Raw genomic sequence first — 24,524 nt, forward strand, 5'->3', positions numbered from 1 at the left:
ACCCCAGCATCCAGAATAAAGGATCAGCAGCCTTGAGCTTGTATGGTCTTGATTTTAACTGAGACGGCTGCACGCTAACAGTTTCCATCCAGCATTGGTTGGTGGCAGGGGAGAGTGGGTCCAGGCAGAGCGAGGAGATTTTTCCAGTAGCGTGTGGTTCCCTGCAGGAATGTGCTCTTTCAGTCGCCATGGAGAGGGAGACAGAGACTCCAACTCCTGCAGGACAAAGCCTTAACGTCGCTTGGATGGGCTTACAGGGCCCTTCATTGTGAACGGATTAAATAAATTAAGACTGGTGGAGAGCTAGTACCATGGCATTCCTGCAGCAGCCTTTCACCTTCAACCAGACACACACAGATGGCCCTTATCACCCCCCACCACCACTACCATACACACACACACGCGCACCCACCCACGCACACAGCAGCTCTGTGTGGTTCTCCAGGATCAGGATTCACACTCATCACTTATTTACTCCAGTCCTGTTCCCTGCTTACAAATGTTTCTCCCATCTTTTGAAGAGTTACACCAAGTAATTAAATACTTTTTTAAAAATAATATTATGCATGCACTTTGTACACCAGTGGAGAGCTTGCCATATGTCAGCAGGTGTGTAAAAGCCAAGGATTGCACACTTAGGAAGATCAACAATAAATGGACACTTTCAGGATGTAAAAGGATTGAGAGAAATAAAACAAAACCAAGTTCAGTTCCTCATTCCTTGGGACGTCAGGGCATTCCTTCACCAGAAGAAACATAAAAGTGAGCGCTACCACGAGCCGTGCGTTGTACAAACAGTTCAAGAGTGCTAACAGTTGCTCCTCATCCAAGAAAGACTCGCATTTCTGCTTAGAAAGGTTCAACTTCTTCCCACAATCCAGAGTAATTTGGTGATAAAAGAGAAAGAAAGAAAAAAAAGCAGGAAGAGAGAAAAAGAAAAGAAAGGGCAAAGTTGAGGGTGTGCTGCTCTTTATTTTTATGTTCTCTTCAAATAAAACACATCAAAAGACTACAAAACCTTCCCGTTAGTGAAGAGTTGAGCCCAAACCCAGTTTAGATACCGCAACCAATAAGAATGTTGAGACACACAGTGCAAACACATCACTCAAAAGGAAGGAGTTAGCTCTTTTTGTGTGTGTGTGTGTGTGTTGCTGTTAGGAGGTGGTGGGACAACACACTGGAAGGGGGGGTTTGGTCTACCTGAACTTAGGTTGTAGTGGTTTAGCGGGTCGGCCACCCATGCACTGTCCGGCATTACACTCTCCATCTCCAAGTCTGCATGCAATCCCATGGACGGATGGACCAACAGACATTTGGATGGATGAATGGATGGATGGATGCATGGTTGGATGATGGAGGCATGAGAGAATCAGAGGGAGAAAAGCACTGTAAGTCAGATAACAAACCAGCCGTGTACGTTTTCGTGTGTACGCAGGAAAAACTAGCTGGATCTAACGAGTGAAGAAGCTGCACTGGAATCTGATCTACATCTTTAAATAAAGTCCTTTTGAACAACTGTGTGTTTATATGCAGGTGGGTGAGGGTGAATATTCAGACAGGCAGGTGAGGTGTGTATACCAACACGCACAGGGGGGGAAGAGACTCCATGAAGCAGGCTGCAGGCCAGAGGAGGGGGAGGCTGAGGCAGAGGAGTCACAGTCAAATGCAGCAAATTAAGACATGCTCAAAACAAACCAGCAAACGTTATAAACAACGCAGTGGAGCAGCGCCGAGCAAACAGTGCGACATTCAACACATCAGAGGGTGCCTTAACACTTAACCTGCTTTAATCTGCAGTAAGCCGTTCATTCAGGTACAGCAGAGTACGAGGGTCAGACTAAGAGAGCCATAAAATTACCAGGAAAAAGGTTGTTTTAATGAGAGCAAAGCTTCAAGATCTGAGGTGACCAATTCGTCTGGTTCGTGGTTCTTCCTTCGAAATGGACCGTTGTTTCAAAAAGTTCTGCTACTGATAATAATTTGATACTGACGTGTTAAAAGATTATGTCCAAAAGACACCAACACTAAAGATACTCAACATTCCTTATTTTAATCTTTAATTACTTTTTGTGCAGGAGTTCTAAAATTACTACATTTTACAACTTTATTGTCACATGACTTTTTTTGTATGATTACAACTTTATTCTGGTAATAAAACTTTATTTTCATATTATTACAACTTAATTGTCCTATTTGACTTTTTTTTTTGCATGATTATGACAAGTCTGGTAATATGACTTTTTTACTCGTATTACAACTTTTTCTCATATTGTTCTCAATGTTATGACTATTCTTGTATCATGGCTTTTCTGCCATTATTACAACATTTTCCTTGTATTATATATTTCTTTTATTATGACATTTTTCTCATATTCCTACGGCTTTACTCTCATAATGAGCTTATTCTCGTAATATTACTTTGTTCTCATATTATTTCGACTTCAACTGTTGTATAACTTTATTCCTGTTAGATTATGACTTAATTCTCGTAAGGCTTTTTTCTTCCAATATTATGACTTATTTCTTGCAATATGACTTCATTCTCATCATTTTCTTTCTTTGCCTGGGCCTAATACTCTGTTGTATCTAGGACATAAGATTATGGCTCAAATAATAATAATAATAATTAAAAAAAGAACAGAAAAATGAAAGCAACTTTTAAGGTATGCAAATGATGCAACTGACCTTTGACTATTTTATGGCAACATAGATGCAAAAATCAAAACAGGCCCTGAAACATTTAAAAGCAAGAAGTGGGCAAGCAGGAACCCGACTTGAGACAGAGGGGAGCTGCGGGTGTGCACGGCGACAGCTAAAAAGCAAAGCAGCGGTCTGGTTTAGTTAGAGTGGATGAGGTTAGTAAAACCAGATAACCTAAAGGCCCGTTAACCTCTGATGATATTCCTAGATCCTCATTAGCTGGGGAACTTGGAGTGTTCTCATTTCCATTTCATCATTCCCTAACGTCTCAGAGGGTCTGTGGTGGTTTGGATTCAGTCACCCACCATAAAGCCCAGTGAATGGTTGTGACAGTGAGTCACAGTCATGGATTTGGAAGGTAGGCGGCAGATTTATAAAACACACTGCGCTTTGATCATGAATGGGTTTGGCATTTTGATGGCGCTCTCTTCCATTCTAGGACGATCTAATGCTAAACAGCTGCAGCTGATGGTGGGGCGAGGAGGTGCCAAGGACAGCGAGTCTGTTTGTTCCCGACGCAACGATCTGCACAGATTTCCTACATCTGAGTCAGTTTGATGTTTGATGTGATAAGACGGCTGTCAATGATCTATAATGTTGTCAATGGAGATCGATTATTATTAAGGAAATCTCAAGCACACCCTGAAGTCCAGAATGGATGCAGAGCAGCGGCAGTACCTGGTTTTGGCACAGAGTTGGTCATGGACTGTGGCACTTTATCGTTTATGAGCTCCACACATTCGCTGGGAAAGAAGCCAACCTGAAGCGAAGAGAGAGCTGGAGTTAGTTAGAGAACATGAGGACTGGAAACACGAGAACTCATTTCATCTGCAGCTCATCTGTTTCAATCAGTTCTCATTCAGTCATCAGCCGTTACTCTGGCAATCTGCAGGTTTGTAAGTTTAGCGTGCAGAGTGTTACACGGAAAACATATAACATTATAATGATTCAGTGCAAAAGAAGACATACTGGTAACAGGTGGGACAGGGAAGTTGCTTCCCTTCAACCATCTGTCCTCGTTCAAGTCTGAAGTTAAAAATAACTTCATTAGATCCAGATTTTAAAGATGTATTTCTACATAAGAGAAGAGAAGATCAAAATAACATTTCAGCTTGACTGGCTCTGACCAGTGAGCTGCAGGAAGGGGAGAAAAAATATTTTGAATGCTGCTCTTATGTATCATTGACAGGGGCAGGGATTTATCGCATCGTTTATCATTTATCGTGATCAAACACTGTTCCATAAGAATTTTGATTGATCGCCGTCACGATGAATTCCAATTGTTTAAAATCCATGTTCCATGACAACATTGAATGACAATAAATGTGAAAATATTAAATGCAGTTACTGTGTGCAAATCACATTTCCTTTATGTGACTAGTGTCCTAAAGAATAATACGACAAAAAAAGAGAAAGAAACAAAGTGAATAAGAAAGAAATTCTTATTCACTTTGTTTTTTTGGGGGGGGGGGGGGGTGCGTTGTGAGCTAGCGCATGACTCAAACTTCGGCATCCAGTGTACGAATTTCAAAATAAAAGCTCCTCCATACTCAATACATAGAACGGACATATTTAATTATTTCTTGCGCGGCCCGGTACCAATTGGTCCACGGACCGGTACCGGTCCGCGGCCCGGTGGTTGGGCACCACTGCCTTATATGACAGTAGGTTGACAAGAAAGGGGGAAGGAGAGAGGGGAAGACATGAGGCAAATGTCGCTGGGTCCAGGAATCGAACCCGCGACGAGGACTCAAGGCCTCCAAACGTGGGTCACGCTGTCCCCTACGCCACCACAGAACGCCCCCTTATCGTCACTTTTAACATTTTCAGAATAGAATCACAAAATATTGAAGTCCATATCCACACACATATATATATATATATATTTTATTTTTTATTTTTCCTGGGGAACCTGAATCTGCTCAAACTGATGTATCAAAGATCTCCAAGATCTAGACAGTTTTCTTTTAGTTCTCCAGGCTTATGTTCACAAAAACATGCAGCACAGTTTACAATAGACTTGTTATACTGTAAGTGTGACTAACTAGTCAATCATGCAGCAGGTCATTGTTCATGTAAGTCAGGCCTGAATAACACCTGTTTCAGATCCGTAATAATGTGTTGGGTGTCACAGGAGTAGCAGGTGCACCGGTAATCTCTCCTCACACAAGGCGGATTTGTTTCTTGCTTTGTCTTTTTTTTTTTTTTCTTCCCCCATCAAAAATTTACTTTGAAACGCATTGCCTCTTTCTTGTCTCCTAAAATCCTCAAGCTTTCAAGCCTGAGGCACAGGCTGACAGTGAACGTGGATTCTTTTGATTTCTGCCATGTGGTATGAGAGTACCTGAAAGCCATGCTTGCCCCTCCACCAGGTGGTGTCCTCTTTCGGGGGCATGTCAATCACGGAGACGATGTCCCCGACCTGCTCAGAGCAACAGACAAGAAGAGGATCAACACTGTGAAGATATAAACATCTTTTCAGTTCATATTAATGCTTGCTGTTATCTTTCCCTCTCTGCTCTCATGTGCTACTAAATCCCTTTGCAGGAACCTGAAGGATTTGGAGGTCCACATAAACAGAACCTTGAAGATAAGTCGCGTGTTTAAATATTTAATCAATCTAATCAAATCAGCAGAACACTATTTGGTTTTTCCAGAGGGACAAACAAAGAGGAACCTGGACGTGAAGCTACGAGGTCAGATGTAGAGCTGGTTTACTAATGCTATCAGTTAGTGTTGCCTATTTATTACTTATGTATTTAATTCATTTAGTTTGTAATGTATGCTACATACGGGCAAACAAAAAGTTTGAATGAAAAGGAATAGTTTGAAGACAATAATTTTACCACTTCTCTCAAAAGTCAGTTCACTGCACCATACGCAACTAAACATCAACCAACCACCCATTCAGATACATCTTTAAACACAAAACGGGAAATGCTTATCCACAGAGGTAATAAAGAAAAACAAACAGTTGATTTACTAATGATTATGATCTTCACCTCAAACGACAGTTCATCTGAGGCCTGAGCGTTGTAGCGCTTAATGACGTGAGCCGCAGCGATGGCCGGCACGTTGATGGAGGATTCTTCATGAACCAGCAGATGATTCCCCTTATTATCCACCTGGTCAACACACGCACACACACGCACGCACGCACACACACACACACACACACACACACACACACAAAACTATGAAATGTCTCCATAGTTTTAGTTATTTACAAAAGCAGCAATCATGGTTAAATTTTATTTCATCTTGTTAGATAAAGTCAACTCCCTACTCCAGAGAAATGTAAGATTTCCACATTCAGACCATCAAAAGGTTCCACTTATGTAAAAAGGGTGCTTTGGAAAAATGCATTGAGTGCATATATACAGTTTTACTGTATATAAAAATAAGGCATTTCAAAGTCAAACAAAAGTCGTGGACAAAGGTTTCGGGGTTTTTTTTAGCTACAGATTCTTAAAATATATTTTTATGGCCTGCCAAAATTAAAAATAAAATTTACAGTTCATTAGATCGTCAGGGATATCAACTACTGGGCCTAACAGATAGTGACTGTGGTTTCTGTTTCTCCATCTACTTTTTAAAAGCTGATACCAGCTTCTCAATGAGGTTATGAGACCCCATAACATCAGGCTGCAACATAGTCTGATCACCAACCTGTGCTTGGAAAAAGTAGCTATTGAACAATGTTTTGATCCCACTCTTTTTCCTGGCAGAATTGTTCAGTAGAATTTCCCTGCAGGGAAACTACACCATCTGGGTTTTTTTTTCTGTTTAGAAAACATTTTTCCAGATCTCCAAAACAATCAGAAGGCAAATTTATTGGAATAACTAACTTCCTCTGGTGCTTTTTACAGATTTGCAGCCCATCTTCCCTGTTGTTCACAGACATAAAGGGGCTCCTGGTGTTTCCTGATGCATCCTGAAAGCTTCTGTGAATTAAACCTCTCATGATGAAAACTACTTTATGAAGTAGATCGTTCGTAGAGGTCGAGCCCTTCCATGTGATTTCAAAAAGACTTATATGTCCCTTATATGAAAGCGATGTACAGGGGCACCAAATTTTCTCTTTGTAATGAATAAATAAGAGCATAATCCCTCTCAGATTAACACCACACAAACCAAAGCAGAAAGGTTTTTGCCACGACTAGAATAACATTTCAGAAACAATATTAAGGTAAACCTTTAAGACAGAGCAGAGATACCTCCATCCATGTGAGGGCGGGGCCACAGTTAATCTTGTTGTCAGCAATGGCCGAGAGTCGGGAGAGGTACGCCAACAACATCTGGGAAACCGACTGGAGATGAAAGATAACAGCCCATTACTCCACCGTCCCTGTCACCTAGGTAACTACCACTACTGTGTGATAAACGCTTTAACTGAAATGGGTGAACGGCTCGGTGAGAAGGTGCTTCATCTCAATAAGAGGTTACATCGGCAGCAAACTGTTGGTCCTGCAGGTCTTTAACCAGAAGGTTGTGAAGTTGCGATCGCAACTATTAATGCAGATTCACTCATTTGCAAATTTTGCACAAACCTGCAATTTTCACTTTTCTGCAAATCTGACCAATCACCTACAAGTTTTCTGTATTTCCTTTCCTCTGACCAATCACTGAAACTCAGCTGAATATTAACCAATCCCCTTGGACCTCTTGGTTGATTAAATCTTCTGTTTCATGACGTATATTGAAAGGCGAACCTGCGAGTTTAAAGCAAGTGTGATGCTAAGAGGCAACATTACGGTGCAGCAATTTTAAATCTTGTTGTAAGAACATGGTATGGTAAAAAAAAAAAATCATCTTTAAAACTTTTTGAAAAAGGTGTGGCAAAATAAGTTATTTTGGGATGTAATAATCACAAAAAAAACAAAACAACAACAACATCCAGGAGAGATGTCTAACACTCATTGGAGGTTGAGGTGCTTTTTATATTTCCAGTGACAGTTGCTGTAAAATGACGAGTGCAGCTCCTCCCTGACCAGAGGCTTTTCTCAGGATTTAACACAATCAGAAACAGCTTCACTGGCTCAGACTGTGTGCAGAAACACGGAATCTGACTTTGGGTCTCCAGAGCCAACAGCATGCAGGCAAAGTGTAAAAACATAAATTAAGGAAATCAACTAAGAATAAAGGAACAATGTGTACTTGTGTTTGCAGGCAATAATAATAAGAAGGAGAAAGAAAACGATTGTTGTGACAGTGCAGAAATGCTTATTTCGCTTTCCAGTGGAGCAGCTGACTACTCGGGGTGTGAGTGTGTGTTCATCAGAAACCGTTTCTGTGGCGGCTGGGTTGATTTTAGCTGTAAAGAAATAAAGTTCTTGAAGTCACACGTTAACATGTGTTGTAAGAGAGGTTTTATATCCTATTTGGAGTCTGTAGATCAAATAATAAATCCCTTCTTTTCTTGCACATTTATTTTTTAATTAGATCCAACTCAACCCATACATGATCTCTCATCACAATTGCTCCACTTCTCTGTCATCGTCTTCATGAAGATGACAGAGTGAAGACTCACCCACTCAGTAATTCAGTAATCTCCTCAGATTAGCTTGCTTTCAGTGAACCAACAAGGTGAGAGCTTCTGAAGAAAACAAGCATCTGTGCAACAAAATTTACAGCAATAAATAATGAAGATGTGAACCACATAAAGGCAGGAAAAACGGGTGTTAATGTAGTGATTACAAAGATAAAAAAAAAACAACCAAAAAAATTTTTTTTTTGATTAATTCAGAACATTAACAGCTATAAGTAGCTTTCTATTATTTTTGTTTGAGCATAAATCCCTTTTTATATTCCTGCTTTATGTTATCTTAAATAGTACAAAGCAGCTTTGGCAGTTTTTACAGCTGAATTAAATCTTATAAGATAATTGTCAGTGAACGATGGAGCTTTAATCAAAGTGGAGCTGAAATGCGTGAAGAAAAATTAAGAACTGGTGAGAGTATGAAGGAATAAAAGAGTTAAGAGTTGGACTTTCAGCTCAGGGTTCATTTTAATTGGAGGAAGTGGGCTCTGACATGGAGTCATTCATTTCCTAACCTGAACACCCGTCTTTTTCTACATCAAAAACACCAAACAGAAAGATGGAGCAGACGAGCTCACCTCTGACTGGTCAGTCAGACTGTCCAATCGGGGCAGCTCAGGAAGTTGGGAGAAGCGTCGGTCGTAGATGCAGAGATGCAGGTGTTTGTCCAGAACACGGAAATCCTCATAGCTGCGCTTCACAATCCAGCTCCGGCCCTTCAGGAACAGAACACACACACACACACACACACACACACCCACACACACACACACACACACACACACACGCACAGAGGTCAGATCCACTGGCTGCTTCTAGAGCTAACTGCTCCTGCAGCTCTTGTGCTAAAGAAGATGATGATCCTTGCCACTACAAGATGCCAGGAAAACACAATAAAGAATCTGTTCACAATAACTGTAACGTTGACCTCTGATCTCAAATTGCTGCACACTGTGTGTGTAGTGGCTCCTGACTCCAGCTGTGATTCAGCCCCAAACTCTTGTGCCGACTTTGCAACCTGATGTCAAGGTTGCAGTTATAGTTATTGCTGGTGCACCTTTAGCCGCTACACTTTTTCCTTCCCCTTGATTTTCCACTAACATAGTTGTAAAAAAACATTTTTAATTTGATCCTATGAAATATTGAACTTTTACTGAACAAAAAGTGGATTTTCATTAGCTATAACAATTACCTAAATAAACAGATTTTTTTTTTAAATATTCAATTCCAAGCAGTACCCTGTGATACTAATATCACTCACACTGATATCGCAGTGAAGACACAATTTATCTATATTGTGCAGTGGTAACCATTTTTCTAAAATATGCAGGAAGTAGCCAAATGGAAGACTTATTAAAGCATGATGTTGATGTTAATCTGCGCTATCAGCTGATCTTCTGTGTATAGTTTATCTATCCATCCTCTACTACAGTCAGTCAGACAACAACTGCTGGACTTGGCCCTGTAGATCTAAAACATCTAGACTGGAGGATCTGGTTGGCCACAGAAGGATCTGAAGACAACCCAGCCTCTCCACAGGTCCACACCGTTGTCACCATTCAGTCCTTTTCTGCTGCAGAGGTTTCAAACAGCTCAGGCTCTCCAGTGGACGTTTGCACTGGGATTCAGGAATTGTCTTCACAAATAAAGAACGTTAGCAGTGGCTCAGAGCAAGTGCAAAGCCAGAGTGCCTTCCTCCAGTCCCCTCCATTCAGTTTAACCTATTTCTAGTCAAAACAAAACCAGGATTTCAGAGATTTGTTCCGTTTGATTCTGTCAAAAAACCCCAAGACCCAGTGGAGGCAAACTCGAGGTAGAAAATGTCCTCTGTTTTGATTTGCTAAAGAAGGATCTATTTGAATTGAAGCCATAACTTGTGGGACTGGAGCTGCAGAACGCAGCTCAACCAACTCATCCTGGTGCCGTTTTAAAAATGTTGGCAGGGAGAGACGCCACAGGGAGGACTCTGTGGGCTTTTCTGCTCCACTTTCAGACAGCGCTCCTGCTTACTCCTCCTTTTTTGGGTTTGTGGCACTCGACCCGTCTCTCTGCGCTACTTCCTCTAATGAGGGCTCAGAGTGCTCGACTCAAGGCCACGTTTATGCAGGAGGATTTTTCCTCTTTTCCAAATCAAACTGGGGCAGATTTAAAGGTTTTCCAACGGCTGCAAGGAGTTGAATAAATAAGGAACGACGTATGATACATCAACAGTGTGATGACGATCAGAAGCTGAATAAACAGCAGCGTATGTGTGAATTAGTAGGATGTGGCCAATATTCAGCTGTCAAAATTACTACTTAGTTTACTACAATTTTTGTGTTTCCACTTAAGAAACACAATCAAAATCACACATTAATAAATTTGTTCATAAAAAAAAAGAATCCTCCAACTTCTTCTTTGTGGTTTGCACCAGCGGCAACATCCGGTTGCTGATCATGCGACTTGTGTGATGCGGTTTTGCAAAGTAAAACCGCATCACAGATTGCCTATAAAATGTTTTCGCAAAACATTTGATCAAAAACCGAGGATTTATTCGTAATGTCAAATTGTGCAATCCAACGGAAGCGCAGCTGGTGTCAGGTCTGCAGTCTTACCTGGCAGTAGATATGAACCAAGTACACCAGCTCTTTGGACTCGTAACTGTTCCGTGTCACTTCACACTGCTCATCTCCCAGGGTCAGCTGAAAGGTCAGACAAGCACACAGGTGGGAACGTTACACGTCTCCATCTGAACAGTGAAGATTCAGATCACAAGAACTGGATTCGTTTAGAGCCACACAATGTCCAACAGACCTGAAACTACAAGTCATTAAAAACCATGGCAGCGATGAATGTAAACATGTAATATTGTAATATTTCAACCACGCTAATCTCCCCAAATTAAGAAAATCTGGGTTGATTTATCGGTACGACAAAACATAAAAATACCTGTCACGAGTCTCCTGCTGGTAGAAACAGTTTATTGGAGTCACATGACCAAATTATCATACTGCAGGGTAGCGGATCCTAGAAAATGGCTCCAAATCTTAAAACCAGTTTATATGCTGGAAACAGATCGTACCGCCAGATGGATCCACTTTGTGCCCAAAAGAGTTGGGTATGAAATGGCAAAATAATATTTTAAACAATTCTAATTGGTAATGTGGGAGTGAAGCGCAAATTTCAGACAATTTTTCTAAACAAGAAAACTTTGAAGGGTAACTGTGTGGTCAGTAGCAAGTCTGAGTTTGATCCCACTTACCCATCCTGCGTCCAGCAGTTTATTGGCAGGACACTGAATGTCATGTTGTCCACCAATCTGCTGGTGGATGCTCATCATTTTGCCTCTTTGCCCTTTCTAGTTTGAATTATTTTGTACTTTCACACCAGACAAAACATCCTAAAGCCATATGGTGCAGGACGTTTCAGACCAACTCCAATGATCTACCAAACTGATCATTTAAATTGAGTAAACTGAGCTGCAACTGTATCGTCATAAGGTGTCATATATTTTTTTAAAAAATACTCACATTCACAATGAATGTAAATAGGGTTTAAAACAAAGTTTTGAGAAAAAATACAGTTTAATAAAATGGTGAAATTGGAGCATTTCTGTGACTAAATTACAACTCCATTCATATATGAAAACTACATGATGAAATAAACCAACACAAAGTGCTTGAAGTACAGGAGGATGAAATAGATAAAAATGTGAATGCTTAAAATGAAAGCATATATTGGTGAGGGGCTGAACTGACCCAGATCCTCTGCATGTCAGTGTGTGTGTGCGTGAACAACTGCATGTGACTGGTAGTGTGAAAGCACTGAGTGGCCAGTAAGACTGGAAGAGCTGCAACTAAATGCAGTCCGTTTACTATTAACGCTGTGTGAATCTGTGTTTGTGTGTGTTGGGGGTAGAAGCGGGAGGGGTTCCAAAGCGAGTGAAGGAAAAAGACATCTGTGTGTTTGTGCTCCCATCTGAGCAAACCTCAATCAGACGCAGTTGTCTATGGTAGATATACAGTGAATAGAGCCTTCACACAGCAACAATGTCCTTTCTGTGGTCGTTTCTCTGCTTTCTGACAACATAGCATGACAGCAATGAGCCAATTATCTCGGTTTTACATACATGACTGAAAGTCTTCCTGCTTTCAGAGAAAATAGCGAAGCAACAACAGAAATGACTCAATAGTTGGAGACATTTAAGAGGAGTTGACCACATCTTTCCTTAATTTCATCAGAATTAATGTTGGGTTTGAATGGAAATAAAGAGAAGAGAATAAAGAGAAGGCTATTGGACCATTCTAAGGACAAATACAAGACCGTCATACCGAGATACAGAAAATAAAAGTTAAAAAGCATAAAAAGAGCATCAAAGACCTAAAGTGACAACCAATAGCCTATATTTGAGGTCCCGTTGTACTGTCACCCATGTAAAGATCTCCACAGACCCAACACGGTACCAGTCCTAAAGTTGGTCCTCTGTGTTACCCTCTTTGACACCCTATGCTGTGTCCTGTGGCAAATAATGGGCATTATATGACAATTATTTGTCAAGCTGGTTGTTTTTAGCTAGGTAACCAAAAGCCGAAAAAATATCTTTCTCCGCTCAGTGAAGAAAGAACGAAGAAAGAAGAAAGTCGCCAAAAACCATCATTCTTCAGTGTGAACATTGTGGACAAGATATTGGGTCCAGAAATGCTGGCAGGGAGGTTCCAGAATTATTTCGTCTTTAACCCCTTTCAGACAGTGCTTCCACTATAAACATGAACTGAACATTGAATGAAGCTGACCTGCAGAGATTGACAAGGTTAGCGGCTAACAAAGTAGCATTCCTCCACTAGGGGATCTTCCATAAGGTGTAAACCCCATACAGTGCATGTGTCCAGATCTCAATGCAGGCAGGCTGTCTGAATGGATTCAGGGTTTTAACTACGTTTTGACAAAGTTGATATGGGTTACATTCAGCAAGATTCTGCTGTTAAACATATTTCTCCAACCAGATGGACACTAGAAGGGTTGATACGAGGGCCTTGGTTCTGAGCTGCGGTCCTCCTTTTGATTTGTGCCACATTACCACATCCCTCCCTCTGCAGTCCTGCGTTACACTTTACAACTCAATGTTCACATTATTTACACAGAATCATAGGCAAGTGTGGATCACATAATAAAAAGATGATCTGAAACAGGTTTTTGTATTAAAAGATTAATAAAACCATGTTTTATAGCGTCTCTGCTTTCACAAAGGGAACACCGCCGTCTGTAAATAATGGCTTACAACAAAAAGACCTGAGGCTGTTCTTAAATCTTGTTCAGAAGAAATCTGACACCAGCAACCAGACATTTTATCAGAGGAAGCACAGGCACCCCAGATTTTGAAGAGGAAACTATATATGCCATGTCGGCATTTCATTCAGGCTGCTACTTGATTAGCAAGCTAGCAGAGGACAAGGCCACAAAGCTGATGTTTTATCTTCAGACCTTTCAACATCAGTCTGTCTCAGAAAACTCTGGGTTTGGAAATGTTCTGAGTCTTTTGGCAATCTTACAGTTATAGTTAAGGTCTTCAGTCTCTGGGGACATACTAAAGTTAACATGACAACTGCTAGCAAAAGATGCTAACCTTTCATCTTTGTTTCTCTCTACGTTACCAGAAATGGTAAACCTGATTTTTTTGATGTCTAGTATAAACAATAATGTTGGAAAAAAAAACAACAACATAATTTCAATGTTATTTATTTGACAAAGGATCAACTGGGAACCAGCAGGTTAAAGGTTTCCAAACACTGGATACCAGTAATGAGAGGCTTATGTTATAGAATGCTAATATGATTAGCACAAGAAAAATGGCAAAAGATAGAAAATGTGGTTTTCAAAAATAACTGTTCAGAGATAATTAGAATATCCAATGACTATATTAATACATTTTCAGAAACATTTAGAAAGGCTAATTGCTAGCTCAGCTCATCTCAGCAATGGCCTCTGTGGACTCCTGTAGTTCAAGTAGCACATCTGGAAACAGAATTAAATCACCACAAGCCTTTTTGGATTTACAAAAACTTCACATCCTCATTGCTTTCACAGGATATTCTCTGGTAACAGAGAGAAAATACCCAGCACCCTCAAATCTTTTCATCAATGTTTACATTTCTAGAAAGTGATTAAGAACAACTCAGACCAGTGAAAGTGTTTATGAAGTCGTTTTAAAGCAACACACAGCTAAATATTTGTTTATTATTCTATTGAGCAAAGATCTGCAGAATGCCACCATATTTCTCCACCTCACAATTTTACAGAGGCCACTGAATTGCATCAGACTTGTGTAATAAGAAAAGAATTTGGATTTTTCAGGAGTGACTTTTAGTAAAAAAAAAAAAAAAAAGCCAAGCAGTTCCTCCACTTTCTGCAGGAGGACGACAATCTGCATGAAGAACCAAAGGGCAAAGCCACAAACACAAACATCTGCCACACTTACTGCGGGTCGAGTCAGGTTGCACTCCTAGCGGGTGTTCATTCCCTTCAAAGTCAACACTTTCACACTCGGTTTGATCGCTCTTATCGCTCCAGCACCTGTCCCCAGCACCATTCCCACTGCGTCTTTCTCTACAGACAGGACGACCATGAAGGAGCCTTGTTTTCCCGCAGCAGGGTCCAACTGTCAGCTCTGCGCCCTCTTTCCCGTTACAGCACAGGCTCTCCTAGCGTGCGATTCAGAGACAACGATATCAACAGCAGCTGGAGTTGGAGGGCGACCGGCGGTGGAGCGGTTTGCTGGATTCCTCAGTGGGACAGCTTTCATCTACTCTATTTTCCCCTCTTTTCCATCCAACCATTGTGATACCCCATACTCATTTTTATGTTTTTTCTTTAAACGTTCACCTTCTAGCTGGCGTCCTCTCCCTGATGGCTCGCACCCAGCACAAGTTTGACACCCAATCTGCTCAGCAGTGAAGAAGAGGTTACACGTAATCAAGAAAAAAAAGGAAAAAGAAAAGAAAGAAAAGACGTTTTTGTTTAGTTTTGTTCCCGGCTGACCTGACCGTCTGCTTTCTGTGTCCCTCTGCCACATGCAATTCACTCGCCTTTTCTCCCCCCCCGTGTCTCTGACATGCTGGCTAACCCCTCCCACTCCTCCCCCTTCAATCCTTCTCCGGTTTGTGGGTTTGCAGGACAAAGAACCATGGAGGGAAAGAAAGAGAGAGACTCCAAAAAGAAGCAGAGGACATGGAGGGAGGGGGTGCTTTCTGTCCTTCCACATGTGCAGACCAGGGACTACCTCTTTAATAACTGAGACTTTGCGTAGCCTCAGTTTCAGCTGCCTTTGCAGACTCCAAGAGAGCAGGCTACTGCAAAAAATAACCATGGCAACAAACATCCACAGAGTATATGACATCAGCAGTCCTTTGCTCTGGTCACAACCCAACATCTCAACTAATTACAAACAAGATCACAAGGAGCAACTGCAGACCTGCAGCTGAACAATCAGCATCATAATATCAGAGCATGTAATGTAAGCAAAGACCTGCTTGGATGTAATATGGAGTAGATTGTTGGATTTGAGCCTGCATCCTGAATCTTTGCAGTAATGGCACAAACACAATAAGGCTGAAACGATTAATCGCAATAACTGAATATCAAAATAATCGTCAACTGATTTAGTAATCAACTAATCATTAACTGAAGTACACAGACTCAAAAAAAGCCATTTGCTTAAAGAAAGAATGTACTCCGAGCAGATCTTTGGCAAACCAAATATTAATAAAAAATATAATCAACAGATCAGCCCTACCCTGTATTGACGTTAAGACCTGAGCTTTTCCCAACGATCAAAGTATTTATTTAGCTGCACACACATCCTTTGTTACAAATGATGAAGCATTCACTAAAGGAATGCTGTCATTTCAATTAGCAATAAATGTTTATGTTCTTGTCTAAAAAAGGAATCAGATTTGTTTATTTGCATCTTTTAATGTATTTCAAATATTGTATTTAAAAAAGCCTCAGGTTCTGAAGAATGTGCCAATATTTTTATCCAATTAATTGTCTGAATAATAGATAACATAATTAATTACTAAAACTACTTTTGCAGAGCTGATATGGAATTTTAATTGTTCATAGGATAGCATGTTTTGACAGGTATGAAAGTACAAAGTAACTCAAGCTACAAAGGGCAAAGAGGCAAAATGACGAGCATTCACCTGCAGATTGGTGGACAACATGAACTACTGGACGCAGGAAGGAGAGCTGGGATCAAACTCACATACTGTTTCTGTTCTTATTTTAAAAAGGAACTGAATTGTTGGTCTATTTTTATCTTTTAACGTATAATACAAAAGAGGCTTGAGTGGCCGATTTGATTAATCGACTGTAATTGATACAATAAACGATTACTTAAATGGATCGTTAGATACATCCTTGGAGTCCAATGAAGGAAGTTTATGTTGGCTTGTTTTGGCAAAGCGATACAAAACGATACCCATGTTCTCTGTGGTATCAGTCAATATTAGTTATAGTAAAACAAGATAAAAGTGGGCTGAAATTTATTTTCATGTTGCCGTTTAGCCCCAATGAGTCTAGTTGAGAGTTGATGTCTGGGACCAAAGAGCCAACAGAATTGGCACACTGTGTTCAAAATTGCATATCTATAGTTAAAAAGATAATACATCATTAAAAGTATAAGGCTTCATACAAGGATGAGGGAAGAAAATCTCTTTCTAATTCATCAAGATGGAGACATGGGCAAACAAGAGGTAGAAGTACAACACCTGATGTTATCGGCCATCTTGAATTGGAAGCACGTAAAGCTAGAGGATAAAGATTCTACCAAACTCTGAAAAGGTGAAGATGATTGCAAAGTGCAGCCAGCAATTACATTGAAGGACCCATGGCCACCAAAAGTCGCTGAGAATCAGGGCTTTTGTATGGCCCTCCTTAGATTAGGGATGCACGATATAACATGAGTGTCAGCCAATATTGGTCATAGTAAAACATGATAAATCTGGACCAAAATCGACAACCGATATTTATTCCCATATTGCTTTTTGTTTCTGGAGGGGTAATGAAGGAGGTGAGTCATGTGGTATTTGTATATGTCATGTGGCAGTGATACGGGACAGAATTAAGGGGAGTCTTCTCAAGATGTCCAAAAGGCTAGTAAAATATATATAAAATATTGGTAAATATCAGTTAGTCAAAGCAGCGATGTTAATACCGGATATCGATAATGGCCCAAATTGTCATATTACTGCATCCCAACTCTAGATGCAACATTTCACCTCAGAGCTACGTTACAAAAGAACCAATCTAGAGCTCAAAGTAACAGGTTAATGAAACAGCTCTAAAATAGGTTGCATGGAAAGCCATTCCCACGAGTTCTTATGTCATCATAACTTTACATATTCAGTGAGCATGTTGAGTCATACGGTGGAGGTGTCAACAATTTATTTATAATCGCATCTTAACCTTCTGAGTCATAATTGAACCAACACACCAAGAGCCTAACGATTCCCACCACTGGTTTCCTATTTTTTGGATCTAAGCTTGTAGGTGTAATTAATTTCTCAGAAACAATCTGTTTCTATGTTAAAACTGTCAGAGGCTCCTCTTCTCCATCACCATAACTGTATACTAATATGGATATATGTACTGTTTGTGATCCTGAGTCTTGAAGAACACTTTCTGCCGTTCACTCTGCAGATGGCGATTTAAAAGCCAATAGGAAAATGAGAAACATTGAGACAAGACAAAAACGCAAAAGTTTATTATTCGACTAATCAAGATAAACATTAATAGATTCGACAACCAAATAAATTTTAAATCCAATGCAGGACAAATGCTGCGTTTTCATGACAAATGTGTGCAAAGATTTGATATTCCAATACTGTAAAAAAATAAATACATTTTTGAAATTGCAATGTTTCCATTAAATGCTGGATGTGATTATGACTAAAATCACACATGAATATCTTTGTTCACACAAGTCATTAAAACATACATCCTCCAACAACTTCCTGACACCCTTTTCGTCTTTTCCACCTGTAGTACCCTCTGGTTGTTGATCACATAACTCATGTGATCAAGTGTTGGAGTTTAATAGAGAATTAGGTTCGGTGAGCAATATTGTACTTGTTTAAAATGCATGGCACAGCATTGGTCTCGGTGTATTCAGGAGAACTTTTCCACTGCCAGCTGTACTCTCATTGGGCAGGCGGGTTTTAACTGAACCGCCTAACGTGGCATCATACTAAAGCAAGGATAAAGTGACTCGGTAGTATATCTAGTTTTTGCTTCAAGCAGTGATGGTTTACTGTCTTCCAATAAATAAACTGTATTGTGTGACACCAGTAGCTCCACCCTAACCGTACCATACCGCTCACCAACTTGTCTCCACGGCAGCAGCTCAAGAGACTTTACATTTCTGCCTCAATCCTGACATTACTTTCGCTGTATGCTCATCCATCTATGTACAGCGGTTTGTGTAAACTGCCTGAATGCTAAGAAAACTGTTCATCTCCCCCAGAAGAATTTTAAAAGAGCCATACATTATTTCTGAAATTTATTTTTAAATTTACACCAGCAAATCATCCCAGCTGGCCTGAACTTCAGTCTCTGAAACCCCAAGAACTCCCCCTGCAATCCAACATGTGCAGTGGAAAACAGGCATAGTGACAGCACTCGCTGCCGGGCCAACGCAAGCTGTGCATTACCCATTAGCTGAGATTTCGCTCACCCCAGCTGCCCCGGCACAGCTTTGAATCTCACTACTATACGTCTGCTTATGAAAATCAAATGATAATCCAGTGATGACCCAGTTTACTCAGCCCACTGCTGCGCAACACAAAAGACAGGTTGGACAGGAGGCGCTCTGATGATGTCCAGGAAACCTAATATAGTGTACCCAAGCTGCTAATGCTACAAAAGCTACAAAATAAACAGTTTTAACTAAGGACAAGAATGCACATTTGAAACTAAATCTAATTTTCTAAACTTATACAAGAAAAAACACTCAAATGTTTGTACTGATTTGGAATTGACTTGCCAAGAAACCTTTAAGAGTACAGTGCAAGTTGGGATTTGTAATGCATTTTTCTTAGCACAAGGTTTCGACGCAGTCCGGAAAATTATGGAATTTGATTCAGGACTGGTTAGAAATACTGGCAGCTTTTTAGAGACCTCAGTTAAGAAGAGGTTCTATCTCGTCTCAAATAGATTCACAGGGAGATGAATTTTTCTTATGGTTTATAACACCAAACACTGCTAATTTAAACTGCTAAAAGCAGTGTAAAGTCTCAAATCCATAATCCTCTCTGAGTTTTAAAACCGTTAAGTCTACAGCAACTCCTCACACACAAAATATATGTTGTCAGCTCTCCTTTTGGCAGGAAGGCTAGAAAATACAATTAAGGGCATTTTTATATCAGCTTCTCTCCATCCACAGCTCTCTGAGTGGAACGGGTCAACAGACAATTACTGGAGTGTCTGACAGTCACTACATGTAAAGCTTACTGGACACAGACACACAGCGGACAGCGGGACCAGTAGCTAGCACAGCTTGTCAAATTGCTCAGGCGAGTTAGCATGGCCACCAATGACAGTAGATAAACTGCTTTTCTGCAACAGTAAGTTGCTTCTCCATCATTGGCACATTTAGCAGCAAGTACACGAAGATTATGGGGAGAGGTAAGACCCTCCTCCTGGCTCTGATTGGTTGATTTCGACTGGGACGACTCAGCAGCGGTGCATTTCTTCAGACAACAGTAGAAGTTCAGAGACAAAATCAATCTTGTCACAGACTGTCTTACAGCAAACTGTTACGACATGTTGACTGATTTAATTAATATGTCAAACATACTTTCTTTTAATAAAAGTTTGTCTTTGGGTTGAAGAAGTCAAATAGAAAAGATTTACTATGGAAAATAACTCGCGAACACACCGTGGGGTTAGAGTCTAAAGCAGGGGTGTCAAACTCCAGTCCTCAAGGGCCGCTGTCCTGCAACTTTTAGATGTGCCACAGGTAAAAAACACTGAATGAAATGGCTTAATTACCTCCTCCTTGTGTAGATCAGTTCTCCAGAGCCTTGCTAATGACCTAATTATTCTTTTCAGGTGTGGTGCAGCAGAGGCACATCTAAAAGTTGCAGGACAGCGGCCCTTGAGGACTGGCTTTTGACACCCCTGGTCTAAAGCCATGTGGATGGCAGTTTGCAGTACGGAGAATAACAGTGGCAGTTTGTCAGATTGCAGAAGAGCAGAGCAGAGCAGGCGGAGGTAGAATCAGGCCGCCTGCAGGCCTTTGCTGCAGTGAATGGGAGCTGCAGAAGGAAGTGTGAAGGGGCTATATCTAAAATCATTACTTAAGCTATAAAAATGGATTGGGTATAGGGCTCAGGAGTGCAATGGAATCTAAACAGAGCGAGGTTGCTGAAAGCGGGGTGAGATCATAGCTTGGAGCAGGGACACCAAATAAATCTGATTACTGAGGTGAGCATACACAGCTCTGCGTCAGGATAGCTGGAGCACAATCTAACAGATTAACCTTTATTGCAAAGGGAACTAAGTGGGACTGAAATGGATTTCCACCAAAGTGCAAAGAGTATACAGTCGATATGTGCATCCTGCTAATTTAGGCCATTCAGCACACTGGTGGCAACCATCCATTATTATCCTGTGGTGTCAGATAAAGCACAATGAAAAAAACAAAAACAAATTTTCTTGACCCACAAATCATGTTGATGAGTCAGGTAAAGCAGAGTAGCGGTCTTCCAGATGACTTATCAGCCCCCTAAAGTGCAGTTCCTCCAAGCAGCCGGCTCAGCAGTTAAAACATTCCAACATTTAAGCACTTTTCCCACCGGGGCTGGTGGTAATAAATCAGTCTACTCAGGTTGCAAACGTTACAAGAAGACAGAGCAAACAGAACAGTGTGAGCAGGTCGTGCTTATTGTTGATTGATTAAACAGTGTCATGGAATAAACTCCTAAAACTCCGGAACGGATGTTAGCGTAGAACAGATAATGTCAAAAACTGAAAAACATCAACGCTGAGCCCGCTTTCATCGACCACAACAGTGCTTAATGAGTACTGGGTTTCGTGCTGCTTTGTCCGCAGTGGACCTTTAAGAACCTTTTAACAATGACCACGAAGCACAAAGACCGAGCTCTGGCCAAGCTTTTGTTTTCCCCCCCACCAACAACAGAATGACTAATAGTTACATCACTCCCAGGCCTCTGGATGGACATGTGACCCGGGGTTTGACATGAGAACGAGGCTCTCACCTTCTCAAGAGACAAAATCTCACCAATAACTCCAGATATTGATATCTGGAGTAACAAAATCAGATTCTCTTTATTGACTTTTGACCCTTTTTCTGAAGGCTGAAAGCTGTTCGCTATAAAGAGGTATTAAAAATAATGAACAATAAAATAATGGGGTCCCACTATGGGAGGGTCTTCCACAAATGTAGATGATGGCTGAAGATGTATAAAATGGACTTTATGTTACAAATCAGAAGGTAGAAGACATATTATCTGTACACTAAAAGGAGAGTTGGGGGGCTGTGGGTGCCAATCTTCACTACATGGATGGCTGCTTCCATACACGCAACCTGCTGCTCTGGCTGACCGACACCCGTTCTGACTGCTGCACTGTGGTCAACATGAGGGGAAACTCCATCACAGCTGTTAACTCCGTCATGATTACTGTTTTCTATCAGATCGCACTCCAACCCCTTTGTTCTCGCATATTAAAGATTTAATATCTCAGCCAATTATTTTCTTGGAGTCACATGAGGATGTAAATAAGTGTCAAAATATCTCCCACTGATGACCGGGGTCTTTATTTACAGCTTAGTTCATTTTTTTAGAGAGTCAGCCACTGGCAGCACAGTGTCCCTCTTAAGATCGGTTGTGAAACGTTAATTATTACAATAGGTAATGAATAAAAATACCATAAATAGTTCTTTATTTTTCGGCAGACCTGTTCAATGCCATTTACTCGTGATCCAACAGTTGATTGGATATCAGTGAGTGATGGCCAATTTCTCTTGATAAGCTAGTCATTTAAGTCCCTGTTCAATAAATCCATCAGACTCTGTAAATACATCGACTCAACAAAGCCCATAAATAATGATTAAAAAAATCGGTACATATGCATCAATGAATAAATGGGGAAAGTTTTTTATCTGCTTTATTTTCTATATAATTTAAACAGGATTTAGCTCCATCAGGGAACTTACCCTATCCTTTATTTGCAGTTAACTTCAGTTATGGAGTTAAAAGCAATTTTAACCAAATTTGTTGTTAATGTTGTGGCTCTTAAGAAAATTGGAATTGGCTGAAAAAAGACTGATGGGTTGGACTGCAAATGATCAGAACTGATTTCATTTCAGAAAATGTGAATGTAAGGTAGTTCATGTTTCTTCTCCAAGGACCTTATAAAAATGAGGATGCAAAGCTAAATTCTCCCAATATTCTCATTTGTGGACAAGTTAGAACTACAGACTGGCTTGGCAGAGCAAACAGTGGATGACAGGACCAGTTAACATGGTAGAGTCCATTAGTAATAAAATGTTTGAAAGCTCTGAGCCCTGTGTGCCGCTGGCAACAGGACAGGGAAAATGTCCGCATGCAGATTTGCTGCGTGGAAGAGCAAAGCCGACTGGCACAGAGAGATATTACTGAAGTCAATAAAGTTATTGTGAGGAGGTCTAACAGCAAGTTTAATGCAGTCTCAGGCCTGGAAGAGTGACAGGAAGCTGAGGAGATTAGCCAGAGTGCTGTCACTGCTCCAGGTCAAAGAAACAAGAGCAGGGATTCCTACAGGGATTCCTACAGGGATTCCTCTAAAGCAGTGGTCTCCAACCTTTTTAGTACAGCGGACCGGGCCAAGCCTTCGTAAATTTCCTGCGGACGGAGGGGGGGGGGGGGGGGGGGGGGTGTGTGTTCGTGCGTGCGTTGTGAAGATCGAACGGGGGGGTGCGCGCGTTGTGAGCTGGCGCATGACTCAAACCTCGGCATCCGGTGTACGATTTTCAAAATAAAAGCACCTCCATACTCAATACATAGAACGGACATATTTAATTATTTCTTGCGCGGCCCGGTACCAATTGGTCCACGGACCGGTACCGGTCCGCGGCCCGGTGGTTGGGGACCACTGCTCTAAAGGACACATTTATGAATAATATTCTTAGATCCTTAAAGAAGATTAAAATTTCCAGTGAGAAAACTACTGTTGTAGTTAGTGTTCCCGCTAAACACGTAAATTTTGCAGTAATAAACGATTTAGATATTACAGCATGAAAAATGTTAACGCAATTAATCTCCTTTATTATTGTTTACATCCAAATGTTCCAGCCTGAACCTGTGTGGTATGCCCGTGAATCTGACGCACATGCAACACAGAGTTGCTTGTTAAGAGAAGCAGCACAAAGGTACTGCTCTTGGGATAAAAATGGATCTGATAGGACGCTGGAAAAGACTGTTGCTGTGTTTTAGTCAAGCTAAATGGAGTTAGCCTATCAGTAAATCGAAAATAGCGTCTCGATCCTAAACATGACGTAGCAGAACAGACGTTCAATTTGGATTGAACGTTAACTAATATTAGCGTTCCATCCACATTTCTAAAGAAGGATTCTTCAAAGATGCTCCATGAAAGAATATTTTGAAAATAAATGGGCTCAATGTATTTTCAGAAAGAAGCTAGGAGACTTTAACTAGGTCTCTGACATGCTGCTAGAATAAGCTGCAGCATCAATGTACTGTCGGTCTATAAGCATTTGAGTGCAGTGAGAGTGCACTTTACCTCCAACCACATGTGAAATAACATGTTTGCAACTCAATAAGGGGGCCACACTGGGAGCGGGCCCTGCCAAGATGACAGCACTGCAGTATGCAATTTACTCCAGGAGTGCACCTGCAGGTAAACGCAAAAATTACACTGGAGAAAACCGGCTCCAATCAGTTCAAGATCTCACAATTACGGCTGCAGCAGGAGAAAAGATTACACGACAGGAAGAATAAAATATATAATAAAAAATAAAAAAAGACAGCGCAAAGATGAAAGCAGTAGATCAGGCAAGGAGGGAATACCACAAAATGCTACACTGCTTAGCATTTAGTAATACAAGAAAAATTTGCAAAAGCATTCACAACTCTGAACCTTTCCACATTAGCTCATGTTGCAACCACAGGCGTTTTCTATTATATTGGGATTTTATGACAGAACAGTATTATAAGCTACATGCAATCATCATGTACTTCAGAAACAAGAAAACAAGACCAGCAGCTGGAACTGCAGTAGGAGGAGGTTT

General features: G+C 40.8%; 1 protein-coding gene across 6 annotated transcripts in view; it reads right to left on the bottom strand.

Moving 5' to 3' along the window:
• arhgap32b (Rho GTPase activating protein 32b) overlaps positions 1–24,524 on the bottom strand; it is a 91,705-nt gene that overhangs the window by 22,728 nt on the left and 44,453 nt on the right. For 3 of the 6 annotated variants that reach the window (XM_044141038.1, XM_044141037.1, XM_044141039.1), the window contains 8 exons: positions 10,834–10,920; positions 8,818–8,955; positions 6,918–7,010; positions 5,703–5,825; positions 5,045–5,122; positions 3,379–3,460; positions 1,589–1,639; positions 1,201–1,275 (listed from right to left, as the gene is read on the bottom strand). In XM_044141038.1, coding sequence (XP_043996973.1) covers positions 1,201–1,275; positions 1,589–1,639; positions 3,379–3,460; positions 5,045–5,122; positions 5,703–5,825; positions 6,918–7,010; positions 8,818–8,955; positions 10,834–10,920 — 727 coding nt within the window. Of the gene's footprint in view, positions 1–1,200; positions 1,276–1,588; positions 1,640–3,378; positions 3,461–5,044; positions 5,123–5,702; positions 5,826–6,917; positions 7,011–8,817; positions 8,956–10,833; positions 10,921–14,693; positions 15,261–24,524 lie in introns of those variants that run through there. The other 3 variants (XM_044141042.1, XM_044141040.1, XM_044141041.1) reach the window with 3 other exon arrangements.

This window comes from Gambusia affinis, linkage group LG15, assembly GCF_019740435.1.
Source record: "Gambusia affinis linkage group LG15, SWU_Gaff_1.0, whole genome shotgun sequence".
Lineage (NCBI taxonomy): Eukaryota > Metazoa > Chordata > Actinopteri > Cyprinodontiformes > Poeciliidae > Gambusia > Gambusia affinis.